The 13594-nt window shown below is 31.3% G+C and overlaps 1 protein-coding gene across 1 annotated transcript in view; it reads right to left on the reverse strand.

The window, feature by feature from the left end:
* Positions 1–13594, reverse strand: part of Hcs (holocarboxylase synthetase-like protein) — a 74579-nt gene that overhangs the window by 24266 nt on the left and 36719 nt on the right. The window contains exons 8-12 of the mRNA XM_075371441.1: positions 12373–12615; positions 11172–11378; positions 8412–8738; positions 4314–4467; positions 3127–3312 (exon numbers count right to left, since the gene is read on the reverse strand). Coding sequence (XP_075227556.1) covers positions 3127–3312; positions 4314–4467; positions 8412–8738; positions 11172–11378; positions 12373–12615 — 1117 coding nt within the window. The remainder of the gene's footprint in view (positions 1–3126; positions 3313–4313; positions 4468–8411; positions 8739–11171; positions 11379–12372; positions 12616–13594) is intronic.

Genomic DNA, 13594 nt, shown 5'->3' on the forward strand with positions numbered 1-13594 from the left:
GTGTGTGAGTGTGAGTGGCGAGTGAGTGTGTGTGAGTGAGCGAATGAGTGTGTGAGCGAGTGAGTGTGAGTGTGTGTGTGTGTGAGTGAGCGAGTGTGTGTGAGTGAGCGAGTGAGTGTGAGTGAGCGTGAGTGAGTGTGTGAGTGAGTAAGTGAGTGTGTGTGTGTGAGTGTGAGTGAGTGTGTGTGTGAGTGAGTGTGTGAGTGAGTGTGTGTGTGTGAGTGAGAGTGAGTGTGAGAGTGAGTGAGTGAGTGTGAGAGTGAGTGAGTGAGTGTGAGAGTGAGTGAGAGTGAGTGAGTGTGTGAGTGAGTGTGTGTGAGTGAGCGAGTGAGTGTGAGCGAGTGGGTGTGTGTGAGTGAGTGAGTGTGTGAGTGAGTGTGTGTGTGAGTGAGAGTGAGTGTGAGAGTGAGTGAGTGTGAGTGAGTGTGAGTGAGTGAGTGTGAGTGAGTGAGTGTGTGTGAGTGAGCGAGTGTGAATGAGCGAGTGAGTGTGAGTGGGCGAGTGAGTGTGTGTGAGTGAGTGAGTGTGTGAGTGAGAGTGTGAGTGAGTGTGTGAGTGAGTGTGTGTGTGAGTGTGTGAGTGAGTGTGTGTGAGTGAGAGTGAGTGTGAGTGAGTGAGAGTGAGTGAGTGTGAGTGAGTGTGTGTGAGAGTGAGTGTGTGAGTGAGTGAGAGTGTGAGTGAGTGTGTGAGTGAGAGTGAGTGAGTGTGAGAGTGAGTGAGTGAGAGTGAGTGAGTGAGAGTGTGTGTGTGTGTGTGTGAGTGTGAGTGAGTGAGTTTGAGTGAGTGAGTGAGAGAGAGTGAGTGAGTGAGAGTGTGAGTGTGTGTGTGAGTGAGAGTGAGTGTGAGAGTGAGTGAGTGTGAGTGAGTGAGTGTGTGTGAGTGAGCGAGTGTGAGTGAGCGAGTGAGTGTGAGTGGGCGAGTGAGTGTGTGTGAGTGAGTGAGTGTGTGAGTGTGAGTGAGAGTGATTGTGTGAGTGAGTGTGTGTGTGAGTGTGTGAGTGAGTGTGTGTGAGTGAGAGTGTGTGTGAGTGAGAGTGAGTGTGAGTGAGTGTGAGTGAGTGTGTGAGAGTGAGTGTGTGTGTGTGTGAGAGTGAGTGAGTGAGTGTGTGTGAGAGTGAGTGTGTGAGTGAGTGAGAGTGTGAGTGAGTGTGTGAGTGAGAGTGAGTGAGTGTGAGAGTGAGTGAGTGAGAGTGAGTGAGTGAGAGTGAGTGAGTGAGAGTGAGTGAGTGAGAGTGAGAGAGTGAGTGAGTGAGAGTGTGTGTGTGTGTGTGAGTGAGTGTGAGTGAGTTTGAGTGAGTGAGTGAGTGAGAGAGAGTGAGTGAGTGAGTGAGAGAGAGTGAGTGAGTGAGTGAGAGTGAGTGTGTGAGTGAGTGTGTGTGTGTGAGTGAGTGTGTGTGAGTGAGTGTGTGAGAGTGAGTGAGTGTGTGAGAGTGAGTGAGTGTGAATGAGTGAGTGAGTGAGTGAGAGTGAGTGAGTGAGAGTGAGTGAGTGAGTGTGAATGAGTGAGTGAGTGAGTGAGAGAGAGAGAGTGAGTGAGTGAGTGAGTGAGAGAGAGAGAGAGTGAGAGAGAGAGTGAGTGAGTGAGTGAGTGAGTGAGTGAGTGAGAGAGAGAGAGAGAGAGAGAGTGAGTGAGTGAGTGAGTGAGAGAGAGAGGGAGAGAGAGAGAGAGAGAGAGTGAGTGAGTGAGTGAGTGAGAGAGAGAGGGAGGGAGACAGAGAGAGAGAGGGGAGGAAATATGTCTTTAAAATGTGGTGTTACAGGAGGTAGTTAATTTGTTAATTTGAAAATAAAATATCATAAAGAGCAGTACAATGTCATCTACGTTCTCTTATTAAAAACATAGCAAGTCTTGTTGAATTCCAATCACTTGTTCTTTAACAGTAGCTAATGACATAGAATCAAGTGTACCTGCTATGTTAATATGTTTAAAACAATACACAGTGATTGAATTTTTAATAGCTGAAAAAGTGAACCATATGGACATTCATTGTCATTTACAAGCCGTTTACGACTGTGAAACTGTTCAACTACCATGAATAGATGACGAATAAATTTCATACTGGGACCTGCTAAAGAAAATATTGAGGATCAACCTTCCAGTAGTCAACAATTTCTGTGACTGCTAAGTAGCCTCCAAAGTAGATGAAAGAATTGATTCAAAATAACTGTCACAACACACAACAAAGAATCACTATCCAACTAGGTACATAAGAACAAAACGAGGATGTATTGCTGAGAAATTAGTTTACTGTAAAATCACTTGTGGAATTCTGTGGTAGCCTTAGTGAAGCTAAAATTCAAAAACCATTCCACATACATTTTCACCAGCTTTAACACGTTGCAATTTTCAATTCTTCCTAAATTTAAATAAGGACTATGAGAGTATTCATTTCACTGTAGACTATGAAATGATGGGTGCAGTGAAGTTGTGGATCAAGGAAAGACTGCCAGAACTCTTCATTGATGAAATGAGAAAACTGGTTCACTGTTGGGAAAAATACTAAATATTGAAAAGTAAACAATCTATAGAATGTGGCTTTATTTGTTTCATTCCAGTATCTTTACAAGTTTACAAGTTATTAGGTATGCATTACATCCTTTATATTAAAATGGATGTTGATATATTATTAGTTGTTAATCTAACTTATAGATTGCAACATTAACACCAACAAAGTAATCAGTACTTCGTTTTAAATTAAACTTTGGCTAGCATGGATGCACCATTTTTCTGAAACTTGAAAATGCTTAAATGTTGTTTTTATATTTATTATTCTATTATCATCTGATGAACTGATCACACAAAAGTGTTCATGATGTCAAAAATATTAAGAAAAATAATTTTATTAGCAATTTTAAATTAAAATTTATATACAATTATAGCTATTAAATAAGGTTTTGTAATTCTACATAACTTGAAGATGAATTAACAAGATTTGACTAGGGATGATAAGCCATGTTGATGTGAGGAACTACTGTAATCTGGGGGAAAAATATACACTGCTGAAATTTGAACATATCTCAGAGGATCATTATAATTATCTGAGAGCGTAGCTATTAACCACTACTAATTGAGTCATTCAGCACCAAGTATGATTGTACATTTACATAAAAAGTAACTTTTCTTTACCTCATGAACACCTAAAAAGTATGCTGGTGTATATTTATAGTCTTGTCCAAATGTAGAACAATGAAGGTCCAAATGCTTTGATAATATATCTGTTAGTATTTCTAATCGTGCTTTATCACTGCCTCGCAACTCCATTAATTTTATTTCATCATTTTCGTACTGCAATGGATCCACTTCTAAATGAACCTTATCAGAGAAAAAATAGCATTAAATCAGTATTATAATGTAAAATAAATCAAGACTAAAACAATTTCCAGAGACCAAAACATTTCCAACTTCTTATCAATGGCTGAAAGCAAAATTATTGTTTAGCAGTTTGCCTTGTTCAGTTTCAGACCTTTTAGTCATTAAGACAGTAAAATTGACTGAAACTAATCAACCAATATGAACCTCTTAACATCTGCAATAAAACCCCACTAATTGGATTGCATTGCAGAAAAACATATAATGGCTAATGATAATGTCAATAAATTATAATTTAAAAGAGATACAAACATGTTTAAGTAAGAAAGAAAATAATTTTATTTAATTGATAATACTATCCAATGGATGTTACAGAAAAATTTTGTGATTTTATTACACTAATCAAAAAGTAGGGCCTTATCATTTATATGTTAAATAATTTAAAACGGAAAAAATAAGTAAAAATAGAATGGAATATATTAATCAGGCAAAACTTCTTCACTTGGTCCAATCACTAAAGTAAACATGGATTTCAGTTTAATTTGTGCAAACTATGTTATTATGTTGTGTATTTCTTTATGTTTTGTAAACATCACAAAAAATTTATTTTATAAAAATGAAAACAATTTCAAGTATACTGTTTGACCACCTACTAAGAGTTGCAATTAATAAAAGCATCATCAGCGATATTACTGAGGAAGACTGAATCAGAGAATCAAAATGTTTTTATGGAAGAATATTTCCAGTTACTAGAAAGTAATACGATTTTTATTATTTTAACAAAAAACCTTTGCCCTAGGCAAAAGTCTACCTATTCTGGTTTCTTTAAGGCCACATTAGTTCTTTAGTACGTTGATTCCATTCTAACTTCTCTATTTTTTAATCTTTCTTCCCTCAAGGTACGTACTGTGATAAAAAATAGTTATCTGTAAAAAAAATGCAAAAAAATAATATTTTGAGTAGGAAACTATTATAACTACTGAGCAATAAAAAGTAAGTGTTACCTGGGAAAATATAATTTTTCCACCACCAGAAGTGTTTGCAACAAGCAGGCTTGGAGTTTGCCAAGTCTCTTCAGCTCCTAATACTTGAACATCTAACTTATGAGGTTTTTTATCATTATCTTGAACTTCAACACTGCTAGGTATTCCACTAATGCTATTAAGAAAAAAAAAGTAAAGCAAAGGGATAAATGCTATAAAAAAGAATTTAATTTTGAAATAAATATAAAATGAAAAAATCAGAAATACCAGTTTTATGAATATCATGACTGAATGATAACAGTAAATCTATTAAATTTTGTTTTTATTTCTTCTCATTAAAAATTCATTTAACACTTTTATAATCATATTTTTTAATTTTTTTTTCATCAATTAAAAATCAGTCCATGTCCTGAAACTCATCAGATAGAAAGAATGATTTTCATGTAAAGCCAGCCTCAAGCTTATTTCTAGAACAGTACTGTGTAGATCATTTTGCTAATTTTGAAGACAACCTCATAATTTTTTGCAAAATTCTAAAAATATAATAAAACTGATTATGAAAAATAGCAATACTTCTTCCAGCATAAATTTGATGTTGCATGTCTCATACTTATTTACCCCAATTATGCACAGCACTTATTAATCCTTTCCAACTGAACAGCAATTCCTACATCGATAATGTATTTGCACACTGCCTTGCAAATAAATGTTTAAATGAGTCTTCTTTTTGACTGACATGCTACATGGTATAAATCCATTTTTATTATAGTGATTCAATGTTTTAAAAATGCTAAAACAAAAGTAACATATCACTAAATAAAATATTTTTCCCCAATATCATAATTGAAAAGAAATCATGTTTAGTTTATTCACATTGGTAAATTAGAAACTCATGGTAAATCACATTAAAAATCGAATGTGAAAATAATTACTTTAGTAAATACTCAATGTTTTTTAACTTTTTCATACACCCTTATGAACGCTTTCATAGCTATTACTACATCATTTTATATGTTTATTGAAAATCATAAAAAATCTTTAAATTGTAGGAAGTAAACATCTGTGTCCTTCTAGTCACTCATAAAAATGTTTTTATTACACCTTAGAGCTACAGATTTTTTTTTTAATCATACAAGGGCTATTCAGAAGGTAACTTACAATTCATTATTAAAAAAACACCAACTGATAAAAAACCAATTTATTATATACACCTTAGCTAGTTTTCTATATAATTGCCTTCCAAACTGAGGCACTTGTCATATCTGTAAACAAGTATTTGAATACTCTTGACACAAAACTCTGCCACCTGTGAATTAAGTCAGATAGTAAAACACTGTTTTTCAACTCATCATTTTCAAAACACTGCATCACTAACTATTTCTTCATTTTTGGGAAAAGGTGATAATCACTGGAAACTAATCAGGGCTGTATGGAGGATGGTTAAACAACTCTTTTGGTGTTGAGTGATTATTACAGTATGCGGATGATCGTTGTCATGAATAAAAACAATGCCTGAACTTAGTATGCCATGTTGTTTGTTTTGTATAGTCCTCAATTTCTTCAATGTCTTGCAGCAAGTTTCAGCATTAACCGACATGTCTTTTTCCATAAAATCGACCACGATCACCCCTTTACAGTCCCAAAAAACGAATGCCATCAGTTTTTTTTGAAGAAAGTGTTTAGACAGGCCTCTATGGGTTTTTGAGAACTAATATGCTGTCACTGCACTGATTAAGCGTTTGTTTCAAATTTAATCCACCTCATCATCTGTTATAATGTAGGCAATTCATTGTTCTTATTATGGTAACAGTGAAGGAAGGATACTGTTGACCCCATCCTCTTTTTTTATGTGCTCGTCAGAAAGAAGCTTAGGCACCTAGTGAACACAAAAATTTGTGGAAGCCTAACCTATTGGTTACGATTCCATACACACACTGCTCATAATATGTGAGGAAATAATTTAGATAATTCTGTTATTATGAATCAAAGATTTTCTTGAATTTTTACATCAACACTTGCAAAACGTTCATCCATGACAACTGACCATTTCTTTCACTGCCATGAATGTTTGTTTGACCTTTCCGAAACATACGGCACCATTGTCTTATTCCACTGTCACTCATGATATTCCCTACATATATTGCACAAAGTTCACAATGAATTTCAGTAGCTGACAAATATTTGTGTGAAGGAAATGGATGATAGCATGCACTTCACAGTCGACGGTATTTTCTATGACAGCAGCCATTTCGAACAAGTTTTACAGGAACAAACAAGCAAGTGACATTTCCAATAACACTACTATAACTGCACTGAACCAGGCTATTCAACTATGCAAACTGCCACCCTCTCTCCTTCACACAATACTAAGGACTGGCTGGAAGTTAATTTCCGACTAAACCCCTATACTCATTAAATTAAGTTGTGAATGCTACAAAAGCTCTCATTAACATTTAAAAATAATAACATGTGTACATTCAATTAAAACCTAATATGTTACTTAATATTGCGATACCATTTAAACAAAGATTACTAGGTAATATTAGTTTATCAATTACAATTTTTTACAGTTTACCCAATATTCATTGGGATTTTATTTTGATTATCTCAAATGATTCATTGAAATTTTCTTTTATACGTGTATATAAAAAACGTAGAAAAATAATTTGTACAGAAAACTTTTTGTACTTTTTGTACAAAATAATTTGTACAGAAAACAAGAGCATAATTTTGATTAAAGAAAATTCAAACTGAACTTTTGTTTGACCTTCTGTAACTAAAGATCATTACACAATCACAGAAAATCTTTCAAAATAGTTGGATGAAAACTGCAGTGGAGGAAATTTCATTTAAATTTATTAAACTTGTTAAAAGCTACAGTATAGTGAGAATTCTGTTTCACAGATAAGAATTTGAGATCTTTTTTTATTTTGGTGTAATTGTTTGAACATCTACTCAAAATCTCAATAATAGCTGATTGGATTTGGCAGAAACTTAATCCACATTCACATCTCAACCTTTTAAGTTGTGCAAAAGTTAGAGTTTTTATGTGCCATTCAGGAGGTTATAAGAACAATTGTGGAATTTCAAGCATTTGGACAAACAAATATTGAGAATCAAGTAGATCTAAGACACTAAACTACACCCAAATGCTCATTTACAAGGAAAAAGATACACAAATACAAAATCACCTTAGCAGAATTTCTTTTTAAACTTTTTACCACAAAATGGCCTTTTGAACTTCTCTTAATGAAGTCTCTTCAGTAGTCTCTTTGTACATTCTCTTAATGTACATCATGTGTAATATGATTCTGTGAAGAATAAATTTTAATTTAGACAACCAAAATTAATTTTAAGACCTTTAATTAAAGAAAACATTTTTCCAAAATTATTTTTAATAAAATTAATTAATTCCATTATTCATCTACTACTCAAATACAAAAAATAAATTACATATTAAAAAAAAGTTATTGATTAAGTAAATTATTTTAACTGGACTTAAATAAGGTAAGTAACTAAGTATATTAGAATGAGGAATTCTCAAAATGTTGAATATTAATAAAAAAATTGAAATTTTCACAATTTTTCAAAAGATATGTCAAAAAGCAAATTTTTATTGTACAAAGATTTAGTTAGTTTCCTTCTTATATTTCTTCCTTCAAAATCTGAATTTCTAAAAAACATAGTATGCTAAATTTTTTTAGAGAAATTATTTTATACCTACTCAAATATTATCAAGAAAAATAAGTTATTTTTTTCTTTGTAATAAGTTATGATACATTTATACTTATTCACTCAAATGAATAACTTACTACATAATTTATTTAACTTCATGAAACAACAGTTAACACATTACTAATAAACAAGGATAATATAATTATAACAATGGTAAAAAAAGTGAAAAATTTACTGAATTTTTCTTAGCATATGGTTTATATTACACTGATGCTTTAAAGGAGAGTTAAATTTAACTATGAAAAATAAAATTCTTATGTTGAGTACTGAATTCCCAAAACTTCAGTTTAGGAATTAGTAACATCTGATTATGCCACTGAGATTCACTAAATATAAATAATAAATGTCTAATACTAAAATGGAGAAATTTCACTTTTTTTTTACCTTGTATGTTCATCCTGTGAAAATTTAGCAGGTGTTGGAGATGGCTGATAACAAAATATATGATGCATCATACGAACATGTTTCCATGAAGAGTAAGAAAATGTAACCAACTCGTCAGGTCTGACTTCAGCAGTACGAAATATAGGAAGAAATACACCGAGTAAATCAGAACAAAGACATAACAGTCGTCCATTATTTTGCAACACATATGACAATAATCGAGGAATTAATGTTGCTGGGACACTACCACTAACAACGACAAGACTTGCTTGATTCAACCAAGGGGTGGTTAACATTTGTGTAAGGTTTAGAGCATATATTGTATACCTGAAAGAAAGAAGATAGACTATTAATTTGACAAACAGATTTAACTTCCCAACCAACAATTATAATAATATTCCAAATTATTACTTGCATTTTTGGCAAGTCCATATTCCAGCGATAAAAAAATTATAATTAAATTTTTTATTTCAACCTTAAATAAAAGTTATAAAAATATGTATAAAATTGGTAGAAGAAAATAATTATAAAATTTGTAATACTTTTTCTTTATTTTTATATTGCAGCCCTCTCAATGCAATTATTATAAATTTTCACATAATCTCCCTGTTAAAAAAAGTTTCATCATTTATACTTATATAAAAATTCAATGAATAAATTACTATACATACTATTACTGTGTACGTTTACTATGTTGTGGGCAGAAATGGAGGGATCAAGGCTGTTATAAGAAGGAGGAATAGGTAAAGCCTTTGTAGCTTTCCGTATATTGACTAAGATATGGCGATCAAAGAGCTTTTCTGAAAGGAGTAAAATGTGGATTTTAATGTAGAATGTTAATTCTACATTAACAGATAATGCTCAATGTCAAATTGTGCTAAAATGTCAATTGTATTGTTGTATGGGAATGAATCCTGGAAGCTGAACAGAACAATCACAAAAAAGTTTAGAGTATGTATCAACAAGTGTTGAGGAGAGTATTGGGAGTGAGGTGGCCTGACTTCATAACAAATGAAGAACTGTGCTACCAGTCTAACCAAGAACCCATATAAGTGTAAATCAAAAGGAGTGGCAGTAGATCAGCCACACTCTTTGGAAGAAGGGTGGTGAGGAGGCTAGGGAACCCCATGACTGGACTCCTGCAATAGAAGAAGGGTTGGTAGGCCAAAGAATACTTGGAAGAGGACACTGATGGGGGAGTTGAGGGAGAAAGGAAAGACCTAGGAGGAGAACAAGCAGGAGGCAGCCAACAGGGTCAGGCAGAGAGGAACAGTGAAGGCTCTATGCTCCAGGAGGAGTCAACAAAATTAAGAAGAAGAAATACATTACATATTAATAATAATACTATTTATTTCAGAATAAAAAAGAAAAAAATAGCATACAAAGAAAAAAATTGTTTGCAAAAATACAAGATGTTAAAAACCCTGTAATTTTGCAATCTTTTAAGTTTTGAGAAAGCACATTCTCAAGTCAAATATTTCAAAAATAAAAATATAATTTCAACAAAAACATTTCTACAAATAACAGTAACATTCTAAGCAATTTCCTTGGAGATTTTTTAATTTTTCATTTTGATTTGGGAACAAAGATTCCATGCTCTTTTTGTTATTTATGATTTATTAGCTTAGAATCTTAGTAATAAATCTGAAGTAACAAACATGAATTACAAGCAACAAGTAGTAAACAGAATTTTTATACAATTTTTATAGAAACTTTTTTTCGAAATTTTAGAGTAAAGGTTCTTTGCCTCATCTTGCAGAAAATATTTATTAATTTGATATGTATTTTAGTAAAAGAAATCAGATGTAAAAATTAAAATGGACAATTTTAAACAGTTTTTGCAGGAAACCTTTTTCACAGAAGTTTGGCAAAGGCTTTACTTTCAGTGAGTTTCCAGAGGAATTCTGTGTAATTCAGCTTTTAGTCTGAGAGTGTATAAATCTAAGATACACTCTCAGAAAAAATAGGGGTTCTAATCTATGCTCTAAGCAAGTAAATAAATAATGATAAAACATACATACTTTAAGTACATTATACTGGGAATACGCTTTCAAACAACCTGAAAGTGATATTTGGTGATATTCTTTTTTCATTATGAAATTTTTAGAAAATGATTAAATAATAATGAAAATAAGACAAAGGTCTTGAAGAACCATGGTGTTAAGAGAACAAATGTTCTAACACCGCAAATTATGTGAGAGATGATCAAATTCATTCATAACATTCAACAGTGTCTCAACCTTTCATCCAGAGGTCCCAGGTTTGAATCCCAGTCAGGCATGGCATTTCTCAAGCACTAAGAAATTCCACCTCCATATCCCATGCACAAGTTTCAAGCTTATATGGCGATATCATCAAGAAAAAATATATCAATACCATGATATAAAGAAGTCAAAATTCAGATGACTACTTTTTTTTTATATAATGACTAAAAATTATTTTATGAAAATCCCTCATAATAAATATTAAAATAATCATTGCAGACAATTTAGTCAATCACATTTTGGATGACAAGATTTCACTAAAAATTACATCTTTTAATATTTAAAGACAAATTCAGAATTTTCTCTTGTTCATTATTTTCTCACTCTCTAAAAATTTCACAGAAATAGAATATTATATTAGATATAATCTTCAGACTATTGGGAAGAGTAAAACTTTAGTGACAAATAATTTTGATCTCCCACAGCCACAGTTAGTAAAATTTAGATGAATCATCAATATTCAATTTACTGAAACAAATATTAAAAAACATAATACCTCTGTCTATTTAAAGTAGTATTTAGAGCAGCTTTAACACTTTCTACAGAGACAGAACTTTCAGAGAATATTATGACATTAGGAGGCTTAGCAGAAATAGAAAATGCCTGATGAGGTATAATCACTCTTGGTTGAATATTTGAACAAACTGAAGCTGTACTAAGCGAGCCAAGAGATGTAACTGAACTACTTCTATCACCATATTGCCTGTAAAAATCAACATTGATTATTTACACATAACTGTAAAAAGTCCCTCAAACCTCTATAATTTAAATTTATATATTCAATATATTAGTTACCATATTCAGTTTACATTTACATATTATCAGTTTATATTTATGTTACAATGTAATATAACTCAATTAACACTTAGTGACAAAATAATACCTGATAAATCTAATAGTAACTGAAGTTGTTTTTTAAATACTTATTTTTTTATTTTTTAATGATAGAAAATGTTCTGTTAATGAGTATAACAATTTCATTCTATTTACTATTATTACTATTTATTTTCTTGATTTAGAAGTTCTAAAATTAGTAATGGAATCAGACTGTGTAATAAAATATTTTTATTTAATTAAGCAACTCCAGTTTATAAATTAATGTTCTCAAATAGAACAAATAATCAAATTATTAATTTTAAATCTTATTTACCAAAAACAAAGTAAAATACTTTAATTATGTGGTATGTTTTCTTATTTAATAAATTTTTCATAAACAAATCTAATTTATATAATTCACATTTAACTTAAATAAAATTTAGCTTAATTAAAGAGGTTCAGAAAATAACCCTTTCATAAACAAAGTACATAATAATATTGTTTTTGGCAAACATTTTCACAGTCCATTATCATGAGTAAAATTTTCTTTCTTCTTCAAAAACTTAGGATGCCTTAAATTCATAGCACTTTAAAATAATGAAAATATGGCACTTAATATTATTAATTACAATGATTTTATAATTATATTTTATTATAATGTTAATAAAAATGTGATGACAATAAAAAAATTGTTACTTTTATAATTTTCAATATATTATTTTAATTCTTATGTAATAACTAATCAATCTATACAATCAATAAATGTGTTCATACTATCAACTCATGCTTCATTTACAAATAAATATGTGTGTGTGTATACATGTGTATGCATTTTTTCATATAAAATTTATTATTCTTTTTGTTCAGAGATAAAAACATACCTCAACCGTGGAGATGATGCAACTATTGTATCTGTACTAAGTCGAGGCATTGATCCAAAACTAGAAGCAGATGTAGAAGACGGTTCAACAGAATTTGAACCCGGTTGAACAGAAAGACTAACTGATGGAGAAGATGGGCAAGGGCATTCTTCTTCAACCTCTTTTTCACCCACTAATTCCATATCAATAACAGTAGGTGATGACAATGTAACAGGAGATGGTCCACGTACAATGACTGATCCTCTAAAACAAAAGAAGCAATATAATGTTAAAAAGTCACTTTTTTGTACATAAAATAGTAAAGATCCTTAGCAATAACCACTCAAATTTAATTTATGATTTGAGAAAAAGTAAAAAAATTATGAATACAGATATTTTCATAAACTCAACACAATTTTATTAGTTAAATATTTATTTAGATAAGAAATATTTGGAGTTCAAGTATTAGCATTAATTATTGCATTATAACTCTTAATGTTAAATGCTTTCTAATTATTAAAACAGTATAATTTGAAGAAAAATAGAACTTGAGGAAGGTGTGCTACAAGACCAACTTGCTTTTAGAAAAATTATGGCAGCAAAAAGAAAGTTTAGTTTTCAAATTAATTTAAAAACCAGAACAGGTTCAAGAAAAGCAAAACTACAATTTTGACACTTCTAGTACATGAAAAGGAATTTGAAGGAAAATGGAATAGAATGATTTAAATTTTACGAAAAATCAGATTACAGTACACAGATAGAAGAACTATTTATACTTTGCATAAGAATCAGATTACACTTTGGCTAAGTTAAGAAATAGAGGGATTAAAAGAAAAACTTGTAAGTAGACAAACAGTCCCAGCATAAGAAATAAAAATGTTAAGATTTGCTGATAATGATATTATGCTAGCAGAAATTAGGAACAAATTAGGAGTTGTAATAAATGACATGAATTCATCGCTACAGAAAAAATTCAATTTGAAAGGAAAAAAGGTAAAATAAACGTATGAAACATGACAGAAAGAAGTCAATGAGTTAAATATTATGTACCAAAATATACCAAACATAAAATATTATTTGGTTAGTAAAATTACAAAGAATGGATAGCAAATGAATAGATAAAAATGAAGTAGACTGAAGTAAAGCAGAATGGGAAAATCAAGGCAAGCTTTAGGCAGAAAATAAAATTTATTGTTATCAGACATACTCATACTTAGAAATTAGAATGATATTCTTAAAGATA

The sequence above is a fragment of the Lycorma delicatula genome, chromosome 7 (genome assembly GCF_047948215.1).
Source record: "Lycorma delicatula isolate Av1 chromosome 7, ASM4794821v1, whole genome shotgun sequence".
NCBI lineage: Eukaryota > Metazoa > Arthropoda > Insecta > Hemiptera > Fulgoridae > Lycorma > Lycorma delicatula.